Consider the following 27,185-nt stretch of genomic DNA (forward strand, 5'->3'; position numbering starts at 1 on the left):
TCACCTGATTCAAGGTCATTGTCTGCTAGGGTGGACAGATGGTCTTGGGTCATCCCACATCCAAAATATTTTCCTGTTTGGAGGAATCAATGACTATCTCCTGACCCAGTGTGAGCCTGGATTTGTCAAGTTTGAATCCGCTGGGAATGAGGCAGAAGATGAGGCCCGTCAGAGGTCATTGAAGATGTCTGCAGTGGGCAAGATCCCACAATGCCACAGTGACCAACAGTGACCAGCACGGGGCTGACGATAGACATCTTTATATTTGGATTTCTTCCTCCCTTCAATCCTTCCCTTTGTCTTGTTTCTGTTTTTGAGACAAATCTTTATGTAGCCCAGGCTGACCTCCAACTCCATGTGTAACCAAAGATGACCTGGAGCTCCTGATCCTCCTCCCTCCACCTCCCAAGTGCTGGATATCTAAGTCACCACTTAGATATCCTTTCCGTTACAATACATTATTGTTGGACACTTTATAGTTGAGCTGTTTGATCATAACTTTCAAAACAACCCTGAGTCTGGGAGACAGGAAACTGAATTGACAGGATGAACATGAATTTATATAAACAGAAGTAATAGCTCTTTCACACCCTAAAGGCTGGTCTTGCTCAATCCAGGGGGCTGGGTTCCTCCAAAGTCTCAATCTGGCTCTGAAAATCTAGTGGATTTCTTGAGAGTCACTTGTCCCTAGAGCATGGTAGAAACCTGGAAACACTGGCTCTAACTTCAGCGAATGAGTCGGCAGCAGCTACAGGGTAAATCAACCCTCGAGCTAACGGTGTATGGTCTTCCCTTTGCCATGATCTTTTTATCCAAGATGCCACATTTGGGGCGGGGTCTTCCCATAGCAATTAAAGCAACCAGGATAGTTTTTCAGGTGAGGCCTCTTCTCAAGTGATTCTAATGGGTGGCAACTTGAGATTAAAACCAACCATCACACTCTTACACGGAGATGAGGGCCTCACTCAATGAAACCATGTAAATGCTAAGTAGTGCCTGGCTGGAACTGGTGGTGTCCACACACGCGTGTGAACTCGCAGGGACATGTGCTGCTGTCTTTTCATTTTGTGAAGTGGTCTCATCAGAACAAATGGGTAGCTGCTGCGTAACATGGTCCTCCCAGGATCTTGTGAAACCATTCCCAACATAGAACATGGCTGGTTGGTGTTTTCTCATAGAAAAGGGAGGTGGGGGGAGGTCATTAGAGCATCACCTGAGATTCTAGCCGCTCTCCTCCAGGCGCTCAGCTCCACCTGTTTGCAATTCTGCTTCAGCTGCATGGGGGCCCCCAAGGCAAAATAATATATTGAGTGTGGGAGATTAACCGAAGAAGGGGCCTCCAGGCTAGGGTGAGACCGTTCCGTTCCGTGAAGTGATTGTGTTAGGGTCTCCCAGGTGTCTCAAAGTAAGCCCAGGAAAGTTAGTTCACTGAGCTGGACTCATTCCTCTGGTGCTTATCTGGATGGACCTTGTTTACAGTTCCCCAGGAGGCATCCGCAAGAGGCAGGTTTATTCAACCCCTGGGGTGAGTCAGCTGTCTCCACCTACAAGGCTATGGTGACAGAACTCCATGTACCTGACAGAACCTGCAATGAGAGAAATGCATCTGGCAATCTGGCCTGGGGTGTAGAGTAGAGGGAAAGCTTGGGGCTTAGGTAGTGGTGAGGAGGGGACAGGTGAGTTAGGTAGGGTGAGGTGGGGGTGTTGAGGAGGGGACAGATGACTTAGGTAGTGAGGAGGTGGGGGAGGGGAACAGGTAGGATCCTCTGTTCCCAAGCTAAGTGCCGGAAGTTTTAGTTCCAGAAACATTGACGAAGTGGCTTAATTGGAACTAATAGAAGGAAAACATGCCATGAATATGGATGGGGCAGAAAATGCAGCCCGAAGGGAGGCTGGCTGGGGAAGGGGGACAAGCTGAGACTGTGAATGAGGCGCCAGCTCCATGGGTGAGCCCAGGTGGTGGACAGCCACATAGCTGCTTCTCCCTAGTGGCCTGAGAGTCCCCACCCTGTACTGGGCTCCAGACGTGGTCTTCTCAGACAGATAGAGTAAGAAAGTCTGAGATTAGACTCTGGCTCTTTTAGTAGCAATAGACTTCATGATCAATGTGCCAAGGGGTCAGGGAGGTGAGCTGAAGGAAAAAAAAAAATCTAAGGCATCTTTGTTTATTTTTATTTTATGTGCATGTCCATGTGTGCCAGTGTTTGTATGTATACCAAGTGTATAGAGAAGCCCAAGGAGATCAGAAGCTGCTTCAGAACCTGTAGAACTGAAGTTACTTATTTGTGAGCCACCATGTAGGTAGGTGCTGGAAACGGAACAGGGTGATCACCCCGCATCTGAGCTCTCTCTCCAGCCCCAAACGTTCATTTAATAAGAATAAATGGCATATAATAAGCACATCACAATCTGTACTGTCCTTTCACGCCTGTATTGTTACCGTGTTAAGTATGACACCTTCAGATTAGTGTGCAGAAGACAAAAATAGGCTTACGGGTTTGGGAAGCAGCCTTGTAGGACAGTCTACTTCCCATATGTCAAGGTTTTGATGTTCTTGTCTTCTAGAACTACAGTTCTAATTACTTGGTGCCTTTTATCTAAATTCTCTCCGTGTCTTGGGTAAATTTGGCCTGGTCATAAATGGTTTTTCTTAGTGTACTCAGGCATATTGCAAGGCTCAGAACCGTGAGTAACACTGTTGCCTGAGCATACTCGGGGCTGGTGCATCCTGAGATGGCTTTTTGGCAGGTCTTTATCATCCAGTACTGCTTCAGTTCACCAAGGACTCGGAAACAGCGAGTCCAAGAATAGATTTAAAGTCACTAATGTAAGGATTGAGCTTCATGTCATTTGTCGTTTTAGTCAGAACATATTCTGATTTTCTTTTTTTTTTTTTTGGTTCTTTTTTTCGGAGCTGGGGACCGAACCCAGGGCCTTGCGCTTCCTAGGTAAGTGCTCTACCACTGAGCTAAATCCCCAGCCCCCTGATTTTCTAATAAGGAAAAAAAAAGTTGAACTACCAAAGATAGGGAAGGGAAAAAAGAGAAATAAGCCTAGGTGGAGAGGAGGCCAGCCGGCTGCGCACAGAAGGCTGAGTGTGCAAGGCGGAGGGGTGTCCGAGCTTCAGACTGGCGGCAGGCGGAGCCAGGAGCGAATCGCTTAACGTCTGGGTCTCAGCTTTCACAGATACCGTACGCGAATAATAATTCCTGCCTGGGGAAAGTTCTGGATATTATCAAGCCTAGAGGGACTCTGCAACTAAGAGAGATGGCGTGGGGGGAGGGGTGCAGAAACACAGGAAGCTTCGAGGGGCTTGCGGTCTCCATGGAAACGCACAGGGAGAGAGGTGGGGTGAAGGAACCCGGAGTGAGGCGGGGAAGATGGTTGCACAAAGGGAACTCCTTTTCTGAAGGGAAAGACACTTGAAAATGGAGCCCTCACCTCTCCACGGGCTGATCTTGCCCTGAACTTGAGAAGGAAGAAGTCATATCTCACTTCACACTATATAATGTCACTGTCTATTTAGTTCTTCCCAATAGGCTGAGGGATCTATCAAGGACAGGAATTAAGATGATTTTATTTCTTTGTTCTCAGAACCCAGAGCAAAAGATGTGAATGTATGTTGGTTGTTGTGGTAGGGGGAGGGGGGCTGGAGAGTTGGGGGTGGGGCTAGATATGGTCCCATCCTTGTTTTTAGTCTTAATTTTTTGTATTTATGTGCACAAGTGTTGCCTACATGCACCCTTCTTGTGGCTCTAATTCCCGTGAAGGGGGTCAGATTCCCTGGAACTGTATTTACAGATGGTTTTAACCCACCATGTGAGTGCTGGCAGCTGAACCTGCAGCCAGTGCTCTTAACTGCTGACCCACCTCCATTTTAGATGGTTCCATCAAAGCCAGATGCGGTTCATATCTGTAATCCCAACCCTTGGTATACAGAAACGGGAAGATTTTGAGGCCAGCCTGGTTTACCCAGACGGGTCTCACAAACAAAGACACTTTTGCTTTGTTTGACACCATCAAATATCGTCATGTTCCACCAAGGTCAAATTCAATTAGATTTCCCCCACAAAGGATTCTAGATTATCTCTTTTTTTCTGGTGTTAGAATCCAGGCTCTAATGGTCCTTATCCCGTACCCTACATTTACCTGACAACTTTGACTTCTTCAGGGTTTCTCGGGTCAAGCTTACTCTTCATTTTAGTGAGCCTCTATCGATAGGATCCATTCCAGTAGGGTCACAACATGAGGTCAAGCAACACCCAAAGTAGACCATCCACTGGGGTGGTCTGTGAGGCATGGTGAGGTGTGCAAGAGCCAATCAGAGTGCTGGGAATGCTCTGTCCACGTGGCTCTCCTGGGTACTTGCTTACAGCTTGGCTTCCGTTGCCTTAGAGGAGGCCAGTATACTGTGCTCTGTGCTCTGAGATAAGGGTCTGTCTGGTGTGAGGGTCATCCTGTGTGCACATGAGCCACCATGGTCCTACAGATGAACTATTCTGATCTCCAGGGCCGGAACTCAATAAGTTTCCCCAGAGCAGAGAGCCTTGCAGACTCAGGAGAATGAGTCCTCCCATACATTGCTGTCAAGTTAAACTCCCAACCTCTGACCAGGGCAAAGGAGGGCTTCCGGCCCTGATTCTCAGCACCAGCTTCTTCTCTTGCCATTGTTCACCTTGTTACCCAGTGAGAGAGAGAGCCACTTGCAGCCTCCTGTCCCCTCTCCTCATCTGTGATTCTTCCTGTGTCCCTTGCCTTGCACCACAAAGTTAGCCAGTGCATTTGGGACTTGATTCACACACCATTTCCTTCCTGAAGTCTCTGACCAGGTTAGCCATTTCCTACAGACACCTATAGCACACCTACAGGCAAGAGCTGCTGCTGCTGCTGCTGCTGCTGTTTAAAAAGATTTTGTTATATGTGTGCTTGTCTTGCTCTCACATATGTCTGGGTATCACATGTGTGCATGAGATGCTGGGAGAGGCCATTGGATGCCCTGGGACAGCGGTTATGGACGGTTGTAAGTCACTACGTGGGTACTGGGAATAGAACCTGTGTCCTTTGGAAGAGCAGCCAATTTTTTTTTTTTTTTTTTTTTTTGGTTCTTTTTTTTCCGGAGCTGGGGACCGAACCCAGGGCCTTGCGCTTCCTAGGTAAGTGCTCTACCACTGAGCTAAATCCCCAGCCCCAGCCAATGTTCTTAATGCATGAGCCATCTCTCCAGCCTTATGACCAGCTTCTTACGGGGACAGACAGACAGACAGATGAGTGGATGTTTGGAAAAAGGGGATGGACTACTCTTTGGCAGGATGATAGAGGGGAGTGCAAGATTAGTCTCTAAAATTTGGCTGAAGATGCAGACTCTTAGTCCCCCTTCGTAAGCAGCCCACTCCGCAGCCAGCCCCCACGCCCTCGCTCTGTGTCCTCTGAGTGTTTGTTCTCAGGGAGTCACAGGCACATGTTCTGAACATAACCCGGAAAGCAATTTACAAGAAATAATTGCTGGTCGATGTGAGCCTGGCAGCCCCAGTGAGCTCAGACTATTTGTGTTTGTGTGTCAGCTCACAGGGCCTCCTCCCTGTCTGTGCTCTGGGGGGAGGGGAGCCTGTCTCACGGGGTGGGCAGTTAGTTTCTAACGCTGGACTTTGACCAGCCAAGCCCAGTGAAAACCTCCTCAGGGTGAACAAATTCAAACCAGCAACGCTGAAGTCGGGTTGGGGTGGAATCTATGCTGCCTGAGATTTATAGGCAGCTCCTCATTCTGGTCCACCCTCGTCTATCCCATATACATGGGGTCCTGGGGAACAAATTCTACCAGGTTCTCGGGCTCTGCTCTGTGTGGGGTCTCTGACCTCTGTGACCAGAGTCCACAAAGCTTGTCTTTGTTCTTCGGAGCCACTTGTGCTGTGAGGGAGGTCCCCAGGGTAGCAGCAGCAGCAGCAGCAGCAGCAGCAGCTGGAACTTGTTAAAAATGCAAATCTGAGGACTCACTTCAGCCCGACCGACTTCGGCTGGGGTGAGGAGTAAGAAACAGCAAACTGTTCTTTGTTTATAAGCCCTCACGTTGGCTCCTGCTGGCGCAGGTCTGTAATTCTAGCTACTCCGGAAGTCGAGGCAGGAGGGTCACAAATTCAAGGCTTGCCTGGAAAACGGAGAGAGTCTTTGTCTCAAGATAGAGTACAAAAAAAAATGTTGGAGGTAAAGCTTGTTGTAGGGTGCTTGCCTCTCCAGTGTGGGGCCCGGGGTTTCACCCTCAGCAGCAAAACCAAAGCAAAAGCCATAGCTTGCTCTGATGCAACCAGAAACTTGAGAACTCTTGTCCCAGACTAATGAGAAGACCCCCCGCCCCGCCCCCTGCATTCTTAGGATTTGCAACTGTCTCTCCCTCTCTGTGAACAGCCAGACAGGCATTAGCAGATTGTTCCGCTGTAGTAAACATTTAGAGAGAGAAAAAAGAACTTTACTGATGAGGTTATCAAGGACAGAGGAAATCTGTTCTGTAAATAATATAACCCAGTGTCAGTGACTACACTGTCACCCACCTTCAACATCTACACACACACACACACTCTCTCTCTCTCATACACACACACACACACACGCACATAGACACACGCACGCACACTCACACAAGACACACACACTTGCACACTCACACACACATTCACACTCACACACAGACACACACATTCACACTCACACACACGCAACACACAGAGACGCACACTCTCACACATAGACACACACTCACACACACTCACACACAGACACACACACTCTCACACACACACTCACACACATACACACTCTCACACACTGTCTCACACACAGACACACACTCACACGCACACAGACACACTCACACAGACACACACACTCACACTCACACACACACACTCACATACACACAGACACTCACACACACCTCTCACACACACACACTCACACACATGCACACACACTCTCTCACACACAGACACACACACACTCACACAGACACAGACACACTCACATACACACTCACAGACACACACACACACACACACACACACACACACACACACACACACACACACACACAGAGGCACAGCCCGCACTCCACTGTGGTGTTCTCTGTAATAACCTTCAGTTCCTGGGCCACACTGGGCTTTCTGCACTGCTTTTGAACAGGTTGTACTCTGTCCATATTGTCCTTGGAGTCTGTCTGACCTGGGGCTGACTCATCAAAGACATCTCTGCTCCCTCCTGCAGCCTGGGGACTACCAGAAGGCCCATTGCACTTTCTGTGTGTTTACCCCAGACTCCATCTGAGCCCCGTAACAGCAGGATTGTTCTTTGTTTACAGCAATTGCACAGGTCCATTGCATGGAGAACATGTTTAGTAGACAGAGATGTTTTATTCGGTGTGATGAAAATACTACCCCTCACCCTCCCCACTCTCCCGACCCTCCCCACCCTATCCTCCCACCCGTACAAGGGGAAAAAAAGACAAACAACGCCTCCAGACTCCGAGTCTTGGACACTTTCCACTTCATCATGTGCCTTTTGCTGGCTGGCTAGGACCTGAGCACAGATGTCTAAGAATGTCATGATGTCTCACTGTTGCCAAAACCAGCACCAGGTCGTTCCATGGTGAAATGTCAAGAGCAGTTTTCAGTATCTTCAGGGTCTCCCTGATCTGCTCTACACTCCAAGGAAAGCAAAAGCCTCTGGGAAAGGCAGCAGAGAGGGGTAGCAGTGAGCTTCCTGCCTGCAGCTTTCTGGGCTATAAGCTAATAATATAAACCAAAATGAAGCACTATAATAATAATAATAATAATAATAATAATAATAATAATAGTTTATTTAAGGTATTTTCCCCATTTCTAACACACTATTCAGTATTTTTTGGAGTAAATATCTTCCCCTAAATCTGAGGAACAAGTGATTATTATTTTCCTTGCTCATAAGAGAAACTGAGGCACAGGTTACCTAGCAAGTGGCAGAGTCAGGATTGTAACTAGACATCTGGCTCCACCATCACTGTTTATAAAATGAGTATGTTAAAGTATATCCACTTAGAACTGCATTTACTTTATATGTATGTATATACTTTGAAAGGTTTATTGTATTAATGCGTATGTATGTACAGGTGCTTGAGGAGGCCAAAAGAGGGTGTCAGATCCTCTGGAACTGGAGTTGCAGGCTGGTTTCAATGTGAGTTCCGGGAGTGGAACTCAGGACCTCTGAAAAATCAGGAAGTATTCTCAATTGCTGAGACATTTCTCCAGGTCTGTTTGGTTATTGTTTTGTTTTGAGATGGTCTCTGCATAGCTCTGGCTGTCCTGTCTGAGCTTACTGTGTAAACCAGGCTGACTTTAAACTCACAGAGATCCACCTGCCTCTGCCTCCCAGTTTCTGGTGGGAGTCGATTGATTTATTCATTCTATTTTATGTGTGACTATTTTGCTTTCATGTATATGTGTGTGCCACCTGTATGGTTGATGCCTGCATCGGATCCTGTGAGGGGGAGGGGAGTTACAGATGGTTGTGACCTACCATTTGGGTGCTAGTCCTTGAACTCAGGTCCTTTGAAGATCAACAAGTACTCTTAACAACTGAGCCAGCAGCTCTATAGTCCCTAGGATTGATTGATTGATTGATTTGAGACTGGGTCTCACTATGTAGCTCTGGCTTATTGGATCTTGTTATGTAGATCAAGTTGGCCTGGAATTCCTATAACTCTGCATGCCTCTCTATTTTAAATTTTAGTTGTGTGTGTGTGTGTGTGTGTGTGTGTCCGTATGTGGGTTTGTACACCTAAGTGCAGTGTCAGAGGAGGCCAGAAGAAGGTGTTGTGTCTCAGGAGCTGGAGTTAATTGTGAGCTGTTCCTTTGCAAGAGCAATCCATCTCTCCAGCCTCTTGGAATTTGAAGGTATTGGACCTGGTAGTGTACTCATATATTAAATCCCAGCGCAGAGACAGGCTGTGAATTCAAGGCTGACCTGGCCTATATCGTAGGTTCCAGGACAGACCACGGGTGTCATTCTCAGTTTTTGTTTTTATTTTTTTAAGACAACAATAATAATTGTAAAGTGTTTTTGTCATTGCTGTTTGTCTTTTTGTTTGTTTTTAATGCCATATTTCTGCCCCCATTGAGATTTTTTATTGTTCCCTTTTATTTTGAGACAGATTCTCATCTGGCTTTGAACTTTTGGCCTCCTGCTTAAGCATCCCAAGTAGCTTGGTGGTTTACACCGCCCGGCTCAGCTTAAATTGACCACTTTTTAAAACACTTACAACAATCTAGCAAGAAAACAGGCACAGGGAGTGACCGTCCAGGCTACTTGGGTTAAGTGGTTCAGTCCACCCTGCGGGACCTGTATTTGGTGTAATAATCATTCTTTTTCCTATTCACTTACTTAAAAATTAATATATATATTATTGATGCATGCTGTGTGTGGGTGTGTGCATGTGTGTGTGCAAGTGAGGAGGTCAGACAATTTAGACGAGGCTATACTCTCCTTTTACCTTGATGAGCCATTTTACCATCCCTCATTCATTCATCCTTTTTTTTGTTTGCTTGTTTGTTTTAAAGATTTATTTAGGCTGGGGATTTAGCTCAGTGGTAGAGCGCTTACCTAGGAAGCGCAAGGCCCTGGGTTCGGTCCCCAGCTCCGAAAAAAAGAACCAAAAAAAAAAAGATTTATTTATTTATTGTATATGAGTACACTGTAGCTGTCTTCAGATACACTAGAAGAGGGCATCGGATCTCTTTACAGATGGTTGTGAGCCACCATGTGGTTGCTGGGAATTGAACTCATGACCTCTGGAAGAGCAGTCAGTGCTCTTAACTGCTGAGCCATCTCTCCAGCCCATCCTTTTGTTTTGTTTTGTTTTTGTTTTTGTTTTTGTTTTTTTTTTTGGTTCTTTTTTTTTGGTTCTTTTTTTTTGGTTCTTTTTTTTTTTCCGGAGCTGGGGACCGAACCCAGGGCCTTGCGCTTCCTAGGCAAGCGCTCTACCACTGAGCTAAATCCCCAACCCCCATCCTTTTGTTTTGAAGACAGGGTTTCTTTGTGTAGTCCTGGCTGTTCTACAACTCGGTTTGTAGACCAGGCTGGTCTCGAACTCACATCTGCCTGCATCTGCTTCTTCCTCCCAAGTTTTTTTTTTTTCCTTTTCTTTTTTTTTGGAGCTGGGGACCAAACCCAGGGCCTTGTGCTTGCTAGGCAAGCGCTCTCCCACTGAGCTAAATCCCCAACCCCTCCTCCCAAGTTTTAAGATTAAAAGCATGTGCCACCAACCCTGTCTTTTCCTTCTTCTTCTTCTCCTTCTCCTTCTCCTTCTCCTTCTCCTTCTTCTCCTTCTCCTTCTCCTTCTCCTTCTCCTCCTCCTCCTCCTCCTCCTCCTCCTCCTCCTCCTTCTTCTTCTTCTTCTTCTTCTTCTTCTTCTTCTTCTTCTTTTCTTCCAAGACAGGGTTTCTCTGTGTAGCCCAGGCTATCCTGGACCTTGATCTATACACCAGGCTGGCATCATCAAACTCAGAGATCTGCCTGCCTCTGCCTCCGAGTGCCAGGATTAAAGTTGCACACCTGGCCATTCATTCATTCTTTTATTCGCCTGTGAAACTCTTATGATGGGGCCTGTGCTGTACTCCCTCTCATCATACACCTTACCAGGGGCCCACTCCAGGACCTGGAGGGATGGACGAGGAAGTCTACCCCTCTGAGTACAGATCCCCATCCCAGGGACTTTTGCATACACCTACACTGGGGCAGAGAAACCACATAAAAACAAGTCAGGTCTTCTCAGGAGAAGGCTTTTCTGAGACTCCACTACCTCAGGTTTCTGTATTGTGTGCTATTGCTAGTAACACTGCTCTCCACATGACTCATGCCCCACTTCAGTTGGTCCTAAGTTGCTCAGGCCGAGCAAGACAGCTGGGTCTTGAAAAGCAAGACTTTGGTGCTTTTGTGGGAAGAGCCCTCGTTTACCCCACTAGGCTCCCCCGTCTCTGGCTCTTCTCACTCCCACCCTGTCACCAAAAACAGAGACTCCAGAAGGAGTGATACAAAGACATTTACTGGATGTTTATGGAGCTGGTCCATATGGGTCAGGGGTGGGGACAGAGGCCTCTTCGGGGCTGTCTGGAATGTGGCTAGCAGTCACTGTAGCCATGAACTGGTTCTGGAGAAGACCTCTGGGACCCACAGTCTGCCTCTCATTGCTTTCCAGCCGTGTGTTCAAGGATGAACTCTGCCTGGGAGAGCTTACCCCTGGCACCTCCATCATGATTGCCGTGTTCAAACCTTGGTGGTCAGGTGACATCTCCTTGGAGCCTGAAAAACAACAATCTGAGGTAACTTCCTCCTGCAGCCCATTCTCCCACACCAGCGCCACACCCATGGCCAACTTCTCTATTGATTACCTGAGTACCTCACTGTGTTCGTAGTCTTCATACAAGAAACAATTGTTAGCAATATACCACATCACACAGTAGGGACACATGTTTCTCTTGAGCAGGGGAGGTGATTGCTAGGAGAGCAAGAGCTGACCTTCACCATATCCCTACGAGGGTTAAAAAGCCATTAAAAAAAAACAAACTACAAGTTCATTTTCAAGATGAAGACCCAGGCTGGTTACACAGCCAACATACAGAGGAGCACTGCCTGTTTGTAAGACATCTGCTGTTCTCTGTTTTAAGAACAGTCTGGGAGCTGGAGAAGCCGGAGAGACTTGCTCTTGTAGAGGCCCTGGATTTGATTCCCAGCATCTCTATGGTGGCTCATAACTGATTGTAACTCCAGTTCCAGGGGACCCAATGCCTTCTTCTGACCTCTGTAGCACCAAACATGCATGAGGTGAAGAGATAAACATGCAGGCAAAACACTTATACACATAAAATAAAATAAAGCTGGATGAGAACAGTAGCTATGTGTGATACACAGCCCTGTAATCCCAGAACCTAGGGAGCAGAAGCTTGACGGTCCCAAGAAGTGTGAGGCTAGCCTGGGCTACAACTCGAAATAGATCTTAACTCAAAAATCAAACCAAATCAACCCAACCAAACAAAAGAGTCCTGTATTCTCCTCCACTCTCCCCTCCTTCCTTCATCTTCTGTCTGAGCTAGGAAGGAAGCTCGCCTGGCCTTTGAACCCTGATCCATTGGTGACATTCATTTTCTCTCTCTCTTTCTCTCTTTTGTCACTGCATCCCACGGTCACTTATGAATCCTGGGCAGTGGTGGCACCTACCTTTCATCCAGGCAACTAAGAGGCAGAGGCAGGCAGACATCTGAGTTTGAGGTCAGCCTGGTCTACAGAACAAGTTCCGGGACAGCCAGGACTATACAGAGAAACCCTCTTAAAAAAAAAAAAAAAAAAAAGAAGAAGAAGACAAAAGTCAAAACAAAAATCCATGTTCCCTGACACAATTGAGCATCCTTTAAAATAGTAAATGTTTAAGTCAGAACACCATTGGCTTTTATACCTCCTCTCTCCTAAGCCCCTCATAATCGCTGCAGGCCCCACCAGATTCTGCTACACCCACCAGAAGGCCACCGCCTCCTTCAGGCTTTCTCCTCTGCTCAGCCCAACTGCTTAGCCGGGCTCCTCCAGCTGGGCTCCTCAGAAGTTACCAGAGGAATCAAAGGTCAAGTGAGTCCATGAGCTGTTCTTTGAAAGCTTCCAGTGTCTGTCTGATCTGAGACTGGGGGTGGCTGTCAAGGCTTTCCATGGGCCTCTGCCCATCTCTGCTCAACTTCCTTACTAATCTCCCCTCAAGAAATCTGCTTTTTCACACCAGAATTCTCTCTGGTTCCCAAGTGGGGCCATTCCTTTAAGTTTCGGAGCCTTCTCTGGGTTTACAAGTATACACCATCACATTCAGATTTTGGTTTGAAGATGGGAGGCCAGAAAAGGGAGTAAGATTCTTGGGATTAAGTTACAGACTGCTGTGAGCTGCAAGCTGTCATGTTGATGATCCAGGCTCCTCTGGAAGAGGAACCAGTGCTCCTGACTGTTGAGTTAGTTTTCCAGCTCCTAAAAAATGTTTTTGTTTTTGTTTTTGTTTTTTTTAAAAGAAAATAACAGGACCAGTGAGATGACTCTTGGGGTGAGGGCGGCAAGCAGAAGTGAGCTTGGATCTCCAGATTCACAGAAAAGAGAAAAAAGCTGTGTGTGGCTAGATATGCATCCATTTATCTCTATCTGCATCCCCAAGTCATTGCTGGAGGTAGAAACAGGAGGATTGCCCGGACTTGCTGCTCAGGCAGCCTAGCTTAAAAAAAAAAAAAAAAGGCAAGAGGCTCAGGCTCAAAGAGACCCTGTCTCAAGGAAACGGGCAGAGAGTGATAGGGTAGGATGCCTGGTGTCCTCCTCCGTCCTCTACCGCACACACATACATCACACAAATAAATAATAACAACTAATAACAATAATAATAACTAATAACAATAATAATAAAGTAGTTGCGAGCTGAGGGCACAGCTCAGTGGTAGAGCACACATTTAGCACATGTAGGTTCAATCCCTAGCACAAACAAGGGATGGTCACTTAATTGATAATGTCATGTATTTCAAACTAACCAGGAGCTACGTAAACATCTCTAATTTTTTTCTAAGGTTACTTTACAGATTAGATTAGGGCCCAGAGAACAGTTTGTTTAATAGGAAACCATGAGCCGTTGTACTGGGACTACCATTTTCCAGGTACCTGCAGAGATGACAAACACAAGAGAAAGGAGTGGGGCACCTGGAATGTATCCCCCCCAAACACTTTAGAAAGCCTGGGGCTAGGGTTGGGGATTTAGCTCAGTGGTAGGGCGCTTCCCTAGCAAGCGCCAGGCCCTGGGTTCATCCCCAGCTCTGAAAAAAAAAAAAAAAAAAACAAAGCCTGGGGCTATCCTTTGGCCCTGTGGATATGAATCTGCAAGTAAGGTGATATTGTGACATCAAAGGAATAGGTGGTTCCAAAAAGGAGTGCCCTACAGATATTGCCAGGGCCAGACTGGAAAGAGTCTACAGCGTTACCCAGGATGCTGCTGTTGAGCATGGGAAGCATGATAAGAGCCAACAAAGCATTCTGAGCAATGAAGGGAAATGATCAGAAAAAGAAGGAAACCCAAGAGAAAAGTGCCTGAGTTCAACTGAAGAGTCAGTTAATTCTGCATCTTTTCCAGTCAAGGAAGAAAAGGCTAAGCTGCCAGGGGCAGTTCCCTGTGAATGCATAGCTTAATAGGTATTAAAAATGATAATAGGGCTGGGGAGATGACTCAGGGGTTAAGAGCACTGACTGCTCTTCCAGAGGTTCTGTGTTCAATTCCTAGCAACCATATGGTGGCTCACAACCATCTGTAATGGGATCTGACGCCCTCTTCTGGTGTGTGTGAACACAGTGACAGTGTACTCCTATAAATAAAATAAATCTTTAAAAAAAATGATAATAAAAGACTTCTAGGGGTTGGAGAGATGGCTCAGTGGTTAAGAGCACTGACTGCTCTTCCAGAGGTCCTGAGTTCAAATCCCAGCAACCACATGGTGGCTCACAACCATCTGTAATGGGATCTGATGCCCTCTTCTTGTGTGTCTGAAGACAGCTACAGTGGACTCATATAGATAAAATAAATAAAATCTTTTTAAAAAAGACCTCTAAATGGTTAAAAAAACAAAAACAAAAACAAAACAACAACAAAAAACCAAAGGGCTGCAGAGTGGTTCGGCCGTTTAAAGTACTCGCTCTTTTCTATAGGACAGAGTTAGGGTCTCAGCACCCACCTTGGGCAGCTGACAAGGTCGTATAATTCCAGCCACAGAGGAATCCCACACCCCCTTCTGGCTGCCACAGGTGCTGTATCCACAGACACAAACCCACACACAGACACACCACTATAGACATAACTAAAAGACAATTAAAGAAACAAATAAATAAGTGATAAAAAGAAATAAAACCAGAGGAACCATGAGAACAGAGAGCCAATATTAAATCCAGGGCACCTGTCCAGTGTTCCCTAAAGACCTCTGTCATCAGACCTTGCTCTCCGGAGTCCTCAGTCCTGCTCATCAGTGACACCTGTGACTAACACTGTGATTCACAGGTGTCACTACAAGTGTGCTTAATCAAGAAGCAGTGGGATCTAGGGTGACTGAACTCTCCAAAAGGTGGGGGTGGGATGGGAGTGGGGTGGTGATGGAAACCACCATGAAGTGTGGGCAGCTGTTACAGAGACATACATCTGTGGCCTGAAAGGCAAAGACCCAACCAACCAGACCACAAGCTAGCCTGGGGGCTTGAGTGCATGACTGCTCCTCTCTGGGTTTCAGCATCCCTCCTGTATGCCAAAAGTATCAGACTGATTTTCCAGATCCCTGGGGTTCTAGACGGGGAGAGTGGGTGATTAACAACCTCCTTCCAGAGCAAAATTAAAGCTTATTTAATTTTGATTTCTCTGGTTTCATTAAACAGGCATGGGTTGGGACATCATCTCTGTCCTCGCTTCACATGTGTGGTCTCAAAACAGAGGAGGTTAACAGCCACCTGCCAGAGAAGCAGAGCTAGTGAAATGCTTGAAGTCCCCAGCACGGGCGGAACACAACAGCAGGCCCTCAGCCACCCTTTGGATTTAGTTGGCTTCTCACAAAAAACTCCACTAAGGAAGTTACTGGGGCTGTAGAGGGAGGCTGTCTCTGAGGGACAGTGTGTCTTTGCACATGTGAGGCCTTGCATTAGATCCCCAGCACAGGGAGGAATAGAAGGAAGAGAGGTAAGGGAAGAGGAAAAGGTTCTATCGCTATTGCCTGTCAGGTTTGGGAAGATGGGATGGGACAGGGGTGATGGGCAGAATCCTGGACACGGGAAGGAAACTGTGTTCAAAGTGGATTTCTTATGGTCACTTGCCAAGGCACCTGTCATACCACACTTGCTCTACCATTCAGAGAGATAAGGACAGACAGACATTCACACACACACACACACACACACACACACACACACACACACACACACTCACTCACTCCCTCACAGGGTAGTGATTCCACTCTGAAGCCTGGCAGATCTGGTTGGCATCCCAAACACACACATGCTCACACGATTTGTGAGGACTTGGTCACATCCCCTACTGATTCTTGTTCTTTTTCTCCTGTAAAATGGGAGCCATGATCTGTCCTGTCTTCCTGAAAAGCGAGACAGCAAAGCAAATAGAAGCAGGAGTCTATACAGCGGGAAAGATCTGGTAAAAACAAAGCAGTGGGCCCACGCACCATCTCAGCGGCTCCTGGCCCAACGCTGTGGGGTCCAGAGGGAAGGGGAAGGGTGACACGGTGAAGGCCGAGAGCTGTAAAAGGCAGAGAAGCAGAAGCAATCATCTGGTAAAGGTCAGAGGACACCCTTCCCATCTTCAAAGATTAAGAAACAAAAAGCAAGAGTGTATGCTGTTCCGAACCTTGATGACTAAGTAACTTGGATGGTGGCTGGGCACCGAGAAGCAGGCAGGTGGTCTCCATCTACATGATCAAGGATGAACTATGTGACTCCTAGTCAGAAGGGCTGGGATGGGGGCAGGGAGGAACAGGGAGACCAGGTTTGATGACATGAAAGAGAGCAGGACTTGAGAGGCAGAGAAACACTTTGGAATCTCGGGACCACAATTTACAAGCTGAGACCCCTTGTGCAGTTCATCCTGCATCTCTGAGACCTGACCACCATAGCTGTGTGTGAGTGATGCAGTTAGGAAGACTGGTCCCAGAGCATCTTCCAAGAGTATCCAGCACAGAAGAAGGGCTTCCCTTTCTCAGCAACAGGGGTTGAAATAGAGCCGTCAGTCACCCACTAGGTGACTTTGAACCTTACTTTCCTCATCTGTGCAATGGAAGTGTCATAACTGTCCCTGCCCAGTGACCATGAAAAAAAAGGACTTCATGGTAGTCCACTCAGGGAGGGTTTGTCCCTGTAACTCCTGTATGGTACTTGAGCGTGCTAGCTGTCACCTTAGCTCCTTGTACAGATAAACTTTGAGTTGGTCTCCTCTGTGACAGGCTGTCCTGCTACTTCTCAAGGACGGATCATCAGACATAGAACTGCTGAGTTACAGGGCATACATGTTTTTAGCACAAGGCATTGCCAAATTCAAATTGCTCTGCCAAGTAGCTCAACCAATTTATATTCCTGCCAGCAGTATGTGAAACCCCAACTTTCGCACTATTAATTTGATTCACTTCTAAACTTTTGTCAATGGCCTTTTTATTTATTTGAAGATTTATTTATTTTTAAAAAATGTGTATGTTAGTTTGCTCGTATATATGTTGGTGTACCATATGTGTGTAGTACCCTCATAGGGTGTCGGATGCCCTGGAACTAGAGTTAAAGGTTTTGTGAGGTGCCATGTAGGTGATGGGTATTGAACCTGGGTCCTCTGGAACTGCTTAGCCATCTCTTAACTGCTAATCCATCTCTTCAGCACCAGTGTCCTTTTAAAAATGTAATATAATGATAATATATAATATATAAAACATAATAATGATAATAATAATAGGTTTATTGTGTGTGAGTACGTAAGCCATGGTGTATGTGAAGATCAGATACAGTTCTGTGGAGTCAGTCCTCTTCTGTCTTTATGTGGGTCCCAGGGATTGAACTCCGGCATGTTGGGCTTGCTCAGCAAGACCTTCTAAGCATCTCAGCCGTCTGATGGGCCTATCATTCTTAAGTTGCTTTATCCTCATATTAAGGCTGATAATCTTTCCTTTTCCATTGTGAATTTTGTCATTGTGACCATTTGTTTGTTTGACAGTCTTATGGCCTCAAGTTGCTATGTAACAAAGGACAACAGAGAACTGCTCATCCTGCTATTTCTCTCTCTCCCAGGCGTGCACCACCACACCAGGCTTGTGTTGGGCTTTTATATCATCATCATCATCATCATCACCACCACCACCACCACCACCACCACCACCACCACCACCATCATCATCATCATTATTACACTTTTCTGACCTGTTTAAAGATGTGTTTCTGTATTCTGGATATCAGTCCGATCTTCTTTTATATACAATGAGTCCTGCTTATCCACAGTAGTTATGTGGTTGTGTACTATAACTTTATCTAAACACTGAGTGAGTAAATATTAAAACATTGCTGCTAAGCCAGGCTTGGGGGCAACTTGGGGTTGGAGGAAGGAGGATCAGGAGCTCAAGGTCATATGACACATGTTGTTGTTATGGCTGTTGGCTTGGCTACATAGTGAGTTCTAGGCTAGCCTGGGCTATGAGACTCTGTCTTCTAGGGAGAATATAAGATGAGGTTTCTGTGTGCCTTCGGCCATGATATTTGTGTCAAACAATCAATATCTGACTTTGGTTTTATGAGCTACTGATTAAAGACACATGATTTAATATATATTTATTTAAAAATGTTTATTTTTATGTGTATGAGTGTTTTGCCTGCATGTATGTCTGTGTACCATGTGCATGCCAGGTGTTCTAGGAGACCAGAAGAGGGTGTCAAGTTCCCTGGCACTGAAGTTATAGCCAGTTGCGAGCTGCCATGTAGGTGCTGGGAGATCTAACCCAGGTCCTCTGGAAGAGCAGCCAGTGCCCAGTGAACCATCTCTCCAGTTCCATGATTTCATATATATTTCTGGTTTACCTCTCACACATGTCTAGACATTTAGCACCCTATGTTCTTCAAAGCCCAGCACAGTCTTCTTATGCTTGGGAGCATTGGACAGGCACTTCAGAACTGTATTGGAACAGAATGGTTCTAGAGGAAACATGCTTACAGAGTACAGCTTTGATTGACATTATCTGGGACACGCGCCCCCTCAGATTTTTGTCACTGTACACACTCAATTTGTAATAACCTCATAATTACTTCAAGTATTGATTTTGAGGTTACAAATACATTTTAGTAAGTAGGCAAGTTAAAATGTACAACCCGAGAATAGGGTAGACTGAGAATAGATGCTTTCACATGTGTTCATGTGTGCACACACACACACACATGCACACACACCACCACCACCACCACCACCACCACCACCACCACCACCACCACTTGCGCTTGAACACATACACACAAAATCTTTGCTGCCTATCCTTGATTTTTAACTTCATATACGATGTCTTATATCATTTATATTTCATTAGGCAAAGTTGTCAACTTGTTCTTCTGCTCAGTTTGCTTCCTAGTCCTGATTCCACAGGCAGCCAGATGAACCTTTCCACTCCCAACCATCTTCAGGATTCTAGAAGGGCTGTTTTTTTTTTTTTTTTTTTTTTTTTTTAAAGATTTATTTATTTTATATATGTGAGTACACTGTCGCCGTCCCCAGACACAGCAGAAGAGGGCATTGGATCCCATTACAGATGGTTGTGAGCCACCATGCGGGTGCTGGGAACCGAACTCAGGACCTCTGGAAGAGCAGTCAGTGCTCTTAACCACCGAGCCATCTCTCCAGCCCCCTAGAAGGACTGTTTTAAGTTAGGAAATTAATCTCTTACAAACCCTAGCACTCAGCCCTCTCCATCTCCCTCTGAGATGAGGTATTACCCACCCACCCTTCTACCCTCCTGATGCTCACTGCCTTTGCCTCTGTTGCCTGAGTACCCCTCCTACCTGTTCCCTAAGAGAGCACCCCCAAGAGTGACCCTGCTACTCATTCAGTCCTGGCCTGCCTTTTCCTATTGTCTGCCCCTCCTGCCTTCCCTCCTGTATTTGCCTCAACACTGATAAAAGCTGACCCTTTTGGTATCCAGCAGGGTCGCCCTTAAACACTCGCACAGTCCAAGTTTAGTGGGCAGAAGAGTGTGGCTCTAGGAGGAGAAGCATGGACAAGCCTCCAACCTTCTCTCCACCTCAATTCTCTCGCCCTGGAGGTGTAGACAACCCACCCGGCTGCTGTTCACTCAACTGTACTAACAACTCTTTGGCTAACACCGACTTGGATCTTCAGAGGTTATAAAATGTTCTGGTAGGACTTGGGAAAAGGCAGCACTTCTTTTTTGGGCCCCTCTGAGGTTCTCGATGGCCCATGCAAATGAAGAGATGAATACAAGAGGTTATGAAAAATAAAATACTGTTTTCAGCTTCTGATCAAATGTTGATTTTTTGGGGAAACAGCAAGTATGTCTTATTGGCTCTGTTTTGTTTGGGGATAATATGAAAATCAGTTTACACTCTCTAAGGCTAGGATGAAAACACAATCATAGAAAATCCATTCATGCATAATCTTTGTGTGAGAGCACTGGTGACCTTAGAGACTCCGATAAGGGCTGAGAACATGAAGGGCACATGAAGGGCTCATGAAGGACACATGGAGGGTCATTAATGTTCAGCTCACAGACTTCCTGAGAAGGGTGAATGTTCCAGGATACTCAGAAGGCGAATGTTCTAGATCTCACTTCTTCCTTGCTTTTCTTTCTTTCTTCCTTTCTTTCTTTTCTTCCTCCCTCCCTCCCTTCCTCCCTTTCTTCCTTCCTTCCTTTCCTCCTTTCCTCCTTTTTTCTATCTTTCTTTGTTTTTGTTTCTTCATTTTTTTTCTTTCTCTTCCGTTTTTCTCATTTGAGACAGGACCTCGATGTGTAGACTCAATCTCACAGAGCTCTGCCTACTTCTCCACATCCCCCTACCCCCTCAAGAGCTGGGATTGAGAGTGTGCTCTCCCAAGTGGATCTCTGTGAGTTTCAGGAGAGCCAGGGCTACACAGAGAAACCTTGTTTCGAACAACAAAACAAACAAACAAACAAGGTGCACTCTCTCCCATACCTGGCCATCCAGACCTCAATTCTAATTATCTCTCTCCCACAAAGACAGGTTTGAGCTTGCCCACTACAGGGACATCATGCAGCTTCTTTCTTACCTGTTGTCTGTAAGCTTAGGCCTGGGTCCAGCTTCGTGTGAGGCTTTGAGCTGATGAACAGGTAGCAGAGCACAAAGGCAGTGATGAGGAAGGCCAGAAGGACCACTGCTGCCGTGGACAGGCCCACAAGCGCTCCGATGCTGGAGACAGAAGAGCACAGTGGGCTAAGCGCTGGGGTCTAGGGAGGCAGCGTGCTACTGGAGTGTGAGTGGTGGGCACAGCTTCAACTTTCCCACCAGTTTAGCTCACTGAGGAATATCAGTGGGCATCATCTTCTGGTCTGTGTGTGTGTGTGCGTGTGTGTCCCATACCAACAATTATATGCACACGCACATACACATACACATATATAAATACATTCTTACAAGATAATGAATGTAAAGTGAAAATAGTCATACCCAAACTTAACTAAATATACATAAACATAAGGTTGGAGGATAATATAGCAAACTATATTATCAAGCTGTTGCTAGGTGTAATTCGGGCTGTACATGTCCTGGCCACATCCCCTTGGATCCTATCATTGTGGAACAGTCAGTGCAGGATTTCAGTTGCCAGCATGTCTTTGCCTGAGGCTTTCTTAGACCCAGAACAAAACTCTGTCTGCTCATTGAAGTATAAGATAATTAATGCTTCCCTTCCTTGACCAGCTCACAACCACAGTGGTATATATGTATCCAGCTCCCGTGGAATAACTCTGAGGTATACATTGTATGCTGACCAGCACAGGCTAGGCACTGGTTGCTTCGGTGTGACTTACTTGTAACAACCCATTGTTAGTGTTTCCTCCATCTCATTTCCCCACCCTCTGCCAATGTTTTCTGGGATCACTTTCCATAAAAACTACTTAGCTGGATGTAATGGCATATGCCTTTAATCCCAGCACTCCGAGGCTGAGGCAGGTTGATCTCTGAGATTTCAAGGCCAGTCTGGTCTACATAGTGAGTTCTACAATAGCCAGGGCTTCATAGAGAGACCCTGTCTAAAAACCCAAACACCAAAAGGTGAGCTATTTGTCCTCAGCTCTTCATCTTAGAACACAGGTCAGCTCTCCTTTTCTCAATCCTTCACTTCATCCGTCCTTTCCCACATTAAGCATATTGAGTATGTGGTGTTTTTTAGTTCTTGTCGATACTTTGAACAGTTATCTCGGGCCAGGGAAAGAGCTCACTTGGTGAAAGGCTTGCTTGACTTGCAAGCATGAGGACTCATGTTCGACACCCAGAAGTATTCACGGGGTGGTGCACACTTGTAACCCAAGCACTGCAGAGATGGAGACAGGAGGATCCCTGGGGCCCACTAGCCAGCCAGCCTAGCTAAACTGCTGACCTCAAGACTAATGAGAGAGAGACCTTGCCTCAAAGGAGGTGGTGTTCTGGAGAATCATACCTGAGCTTGACTGCTCGCCTCTATACACGCATATGCCCCTGTGTACATGTCTGCACACACACACACACACACACACACACACACACACACACATTTAAAAAAAGCAATAGTTTTCTCATTTGAGATCACTTATTGTTCATGGGCCTATAGCTGGTAGACCCACGTACAGACAGACGAGGACGTCACTCTTTGTAAGAGACATTTATGTGCACCAGGATGGGAAAGTGGCCTCTAAAGGAGAACTTTTGTGGAATGATGAGAAGATAGAGGATGTGTCCCAAACTGGAAGTGAGTTAGGGAGCAAATGCCATCTCAGAAGTGCAACATTGGGGTTGGAGATTTAGCTCAGTGGTAGAGTGCTTGCCTAGCAAGCGCAAGGCCCTGGGTTCGGTCCCCAGCTCCGGAAAAAAAAAAAAAAAGAAGTGCAACATCCCTGGACCATGTCTGTCTGAGGACTGAGGATAGAGCATGGGAAAGACAGAGAGCTCTCTGAGGAGAAGCCTTATTTCAGCACCAACTGGACTTATGATCAGAGATGTCTGCTGGGGAGGCACTGCTCACAGAAGGGGTACTTTCCTTCTGAGGAGAGGTTAGCACAGGGCAGACAGATGCCTTTCCGTGATGTCAAGAATCCTGTTCTGCACAGAAACTGAACTAGAGGGCTCTGCACTTAGGAGGTTCTGCTGTGCTGACTCTGAGAGACAAAGACCCACTGTGACCCTGGGAAGCACTCAGGCTTCCAGAGCAGGTACTCTGTTCAACGTTTGAAACTGGATTCTGCCATACAGAAGGGGAAATATCACGTTGATTTTCTGATCTTCATTTGTGAAGGTTCCCATCTCACCGGGTGGCTGAGTGAGTAGAGAAAGAGGGTGTTTGCAGCCAGTGATTACCAGCTCTGCCCTTCAGTCTCACCAGGTGGCCCACAAGGGTGCAGTGTTCCTGGTACCTAACCCCCAACTCTGCCCTTCGCTGAGGCACTGCCTTCTGACTCACATCCTGGCAGTAAGAAGATGGAAGGAAGTTCTGACGACTGGGCCAGATGGGCAGTTGCACCAGCCGCTTCTCCATGGGATGTTTTCTTGGTCTGAGATGGTTGGCTTTCAAAGATGGCTTTTCCCCTCAAACGCTCTCTCTTAAGGATACCGTGCTCACCTGGAGACGTATACACATGCAAGAATGAGATTAAACGAAGTAGGACCAAATGAAATTTGGAGAAAACAAGGTCTCTATACTGAAGTGATATGGGCTCTGTCAGATGCATGTGTGAAATTGTTTCAGAGTTCAGCCCTCAGCGCTATGCTTTGCAGCTATAAACCTGGGTTAGAACCCAGGAAGTGGGCCGAGCAATTAAAAGCACTGGCTGCCTCCGCCAGAGGCCCAGCTTTCGGTCCCTAGCACTCATGTGACAGCTCACAGGCTTCAGTCACCCCAGTATCAGGGGATCAGTCACCCTCTTCTGACCTCTGCAGGAACAGCATGCATTCGTGCATTCAGTACAGGCATACATGCACAACACCCACTCCCAACCACACCCCCACACAGGAGAACCCAGGAAGTCACTTCTCACAGTGTAACCCTTCAGCTGCTTTTGAGGTCATGCTGATGTAAGAGCTGACCTTAGAGATCTCCCCAGTCAACCCTCCATTAAAACCCGTTAAAGCCACTAAAGCATTCCACAGGGAGGTTTCCAAGGCAACGGGAGGAGTCACAAGAAGTGAGTAGATAAGGGCGTGATGGAAGAGGAAGGGACAACCAGCTGGGGGTGGGAGGCACAGGGGGTACTCATCTTTGCATCATAAGGGGCCAGCACAGTAGAAGACGACAACAACACCACATTTTGTGGGGAGAGCTTGTTTTGTGGGGAGAGCCGAGTAGATCAGCTGTAAGGAGCCAGGAAGGGTTCAGTCAGATGTTGAACAGGAAAAGTCTGGGTTTGGGATCAGATAGGCCTAAGTTAGTTTCCGCCTCAGCTCTGCCACTCCTCTCTGGGCTACTCCCAGTAATAATGCCGTCCCTCTTGTCTTTCCATCTGTAAGAAGGGGCGATGTCTTAGGCTGTGTGTATGGAGGTGTGTAGCCCATCCTCAGTCATGTCCTCACAATCTGTGTGTGATGGTGATAGAGGGAGCCCACCTCTTCAGAGCTCTGTGCCTCACATTTACAGATGGAAAGGGAACCCTTGCCTACTGAGCACCTACTCAGTGCACTGAGCCCCTACTCAGTGCACTGAGCCCCTTCACCCGCACTGCACACCACGTCACTCCCTCCTCAAGCCGTCTTCTGTGAGTTGAGCGTTAATGCTGCTCCTCACATTTTTATCTATTCCTTGAGACAGGTTCTCACCGCGTACTCAAGGCTGGCCTGGAACTCAGTGAGTATCCTCGACTCCCTCAACATCACCCATAGTCTTTCTGCCTCAAGTCTCACGAGAGCTGGGATTACCAGTGTGAACCATCACAGGTGGCTGTAACTGCCATTTTAAAGTTATATATATAAAAAAAAAGAATCCAGAAGATTTAACAACTTTTCCAATTTGCAAGCTGGTAAGATAGAGCCAAGGTTTGCACCAGGTTCTGAACGGACGGTATCATCTTTCTTCAGCTCCTACCTCAGTTCTAAACACGAAGTGAGGTGTCAACTGTTCACTTAGATAATCAGTGGTTCTCGACCTGTGGATCATGACCCCCTTTGTGGATCAAATGACCCTTTCATAGGGGGGTCATCTAAAACCACCAGAAAACACAGATATTTACATTATGATTCACCACAGTAGCAAAAATTACATTTATGAAGAAGCAATGAAGTAATTTTCCCATAACGTGAAGAACTGTACAAAAGGGTCACAGCGTTAGGAAGGTTGAGAAGCACTGCTCTGAACAGACTAGGTGGGTTGGGGATACAATCAGGGTTAGTGTACTTGTCTATGATATGCCCAAAGCCCTGGGTTGGATTCTCACAAGAATGAAGTCTTCTCACAGGGAATAATTGGCTTTTGTGTCCTCAGTGCCTTGCCCAGAGACGCAGTAGCAAAGATTATAGTGAATGGATGAATACGTGGGAACAGAAAAAAAATTAGTATGATTCTTTGTGTTTTTAGTCACCGCCGAATGTGCAGGATATGATATCCTCGTCGTTTGAAAATGTTTTAGAATTACAGGCTGGACATCATAGAAAAAGCAATCTTTGTAGTTGTAGTTGGCAGATATCTAGTTTTTGTCTGGTCCCTGCCTTAATCAGAAATCAAGACAATGATCGGTCATTTCCCCATCCGGTAGATAAAGAGCCAGGAAGGCTCAGAGACTAGGCAGCAGCTTACGACGCCCCATTCCCACCAGGAAGCACGTAGTCTTCCGCTCATACACTGTTAGGGACGGAAAACTCTCGATGGACCAACCCATTTTCGCCGATACCCCTTCCCAGAGCGGGTGGAAGATCAGGCTCTACTTTCTGGGTCCTTTTGGGGACTCAGAGGGACGAAGACCTATTGCCCTCCAGCTCCATATTTAGGTTTCAGGATCGTCAGACTTGGTCCAAGCAACCCTGTCCCTGAATGGCCAGGGAGAGTGAAATATTGGCACCCAGACCCCACTATTAAAATGGCCGGAGCTGGCCTCTGCTGTGGCATTATGCTACTGTGTTACACTGAGTTTGCCGCAAGCCCTGACCTCCAGGTTTTTGCTTTAGTGCAAGCATTGGGTACACCCCCGGGACACAAAGTATAAGTGTCCGGTAAAGGGAGTGAGAGGGAAGGGAAGGGCTGAGCATGAGAGTGGGAGTGACAGGGAGGGGAAGGGAAGGGGTTGGGTTGGAGCATCAGGTGAGGATGAAGGTTTGAGGTCGTGGTTTGGACGTAGGTCTAGACCCCATTAAAGTCAAGACGGGAATAGACAGCTGAGACACTTTACAGGCTTGAGGAGGAGACTGAGGCAGGTTAGGACTGCAGTAGCAATAGGGAGTTCATGAAGCTGGGGGTGGGACTGTGCGATGTGGAACCGCGTCCACATCGGAGCGTCTGTGTGAGAACTAAGGATAGAGTTTGGGATTCTTCTGTATGTCTGAAGATAGTATTTGCTGTTAGGGTGAGGGGTTGGCTTTGTGATTTGAGATTGTCTTGAGGGTGATGGCAGAATGAAGTTCAGACGAGGGACAGAATGAGTGCTTTGGGGTAGTGCTGGTCAGATTCAAGTGTGGTTCTAAATAATGGTTGGGGTCAAGATGAAGGAGTTGAGATGGGGCTTCGAGGGTTCGATGGGGTACAAAGTAGGAGCAGGGTCAGTGTTGTCAATGGGGATAAGGATGACTTGAAGGATGGGTACTTACAGGAAAGTGGAGGCTTACAAGAGGCTGGCCTGCGGGTGGGCTAGGGGGGTAGGATGGGTGAAAGGGTTCAAGGTGAGGTTAGGGCCAGGGTCTGTACCTGAGCCACCACATGTAGTTGTGCTCGTAGGGGAAGAAGCTGTGCGGGTCATCGCAGCAGTACTTGTGGTCGCGGAAGCCACAGCAGAAGACAGCAGCCGCTTCGCCCCCCGGCAGCGGGCAGCTGAAGCCACGCACTACCTCCTGCTCCGCGCTCACGTAGCTCGAGCAGGCGCCGCTCATTGTGCCTCCTTAGTCCCCCGGACAGACGGCGGGCGAGTGAGAGACGGCGGCCGGAGACCCAGCAGAGCCCGAGGGCCAGGCAGGCAGGGAAGTGCACAGGTAGAGGCGCTGCAGAGAAAGGCACGGCGAAAGGCTCAGAGGCGCGCGGTGAGGACGGGGCGCCCGGAGACCCGGTGGCCAGGTGCGCGGGCGCGGAGGCAGGGGTGCGTGCGCGGGGACCCAGTCCGGGGCGGGGGCTGCCTCCTCGCCCCCGCGGCCGAGACACCACACGACAGCCAGAGAGGCAAGGTGGATATTTGAGGCTCTCTCTTATGCGAGGTAGCACCGTGCGGACCGCCAGGACCCTTCTCTTGGCGGTTGTGTGC

At 47.2% G+C, this 27,185-nt stretch overlaps 2 protein-coding genes and 1 long non-coding RNA gene across 6 annotated transcripts in view; 2 read left to right on the plus strand and 1 right to left on the minus strand.

The window, feature by feature from the left end:
- Positions 1-1,654: 1,654 nt before the first annotated feature.
- On the plus strand, positions 1,655-18,369 carry LOC148005970 (uncharacterized). 3 transcript variants are annotated; one of them, XR_015621043.1, is made up of 6 exons: positions 1,655-1,676; positions 2,202-2,301; positions 5,120-5,153; positions 8,132-8,270; positions 11,216-11,339; positions 17,839-18,368. It is a non-coding gene; the product is annotated as an uncharacterized LOC148005970 (long non-coding RNA). The 3 variants fall into 3 exon arrangements; XR_015621044.1 differs by lacking the exons at positions 1,655-1,676; positions 2,202-2,301; positions 5,120-5,153 and adding an exon at positions 2,666-2,948 and having other exon boundaries at positions 17,839-18,369; XR_015621045.1 differs by lacking the exons at positions 1,655-1,676; positions 2,202-2,301; positions 5,120-5,153; positions 8,132-8,270 and adding an exon at positions 2,680-2,948.
- Shisal2a (shisa like 2A) lies at positions 11,055-27,114 on the minus strand. Of its 2 annotated transcripts, none has more exon segments than NM_001402233.1 (3): positions 11,055-11,319; positions 20,831-20,970; positions 26,639-27,114. In NM_001402233.1, coding segments are annotated over 3 exon segments (570 nt in total). In that variant the 5' UTR covers positions 26,821-27,114; the 3' UTR covers positions 11,055-11,071.
- The window catches only part of Tut4 (terminal uridylyl transferase 4), a 180,483-nt gene continuing 180,086 nt past the window's right edge, over positions 26,789-27,185 (plus strand). The window contains exon 1 of the mRNA XM_087549192.1: positions 26,789-27,001. The gene's annotated coding sequence lies outside the window, so the exon portion shown is untranslated. The remainder of the gene's footprint in view (positions 27,002-27,185) is intronic.

The sequence above is a fragment of the Rattus norvegicus genome, chromosome 5 (assembly GCF_021556685.1).
Source record: "Rattus norvegicus strain SHRSP/BbbUtx chromosome 5, alternate assembly SHRSP_T2T, whole genome shotgun sequence".
In the NCBI taxonomy this organism is placed as follows: Eukaryota; Metazoa; Chordata; class Mammalia; order Rodentia; family Muridae; genus Rattus; species Rattus norvegicus.

Coding starts and splice junctions, on each gene's coding strand:
- Shisal2a (XM_087551193.1), bottom strand. CDS start 26,820: ATGAGCGGCGCCTGCTCGAGCTACGTGAGCGCGGAGCAGGAGGTAGTG. Junction 20,971..26,638: donor AACTACATGTGGTGGCTCAG/GTACAGACCCTG, acceptor TTCTGTCTCCAG/CATCGGAGCGCTTGTGGGCC.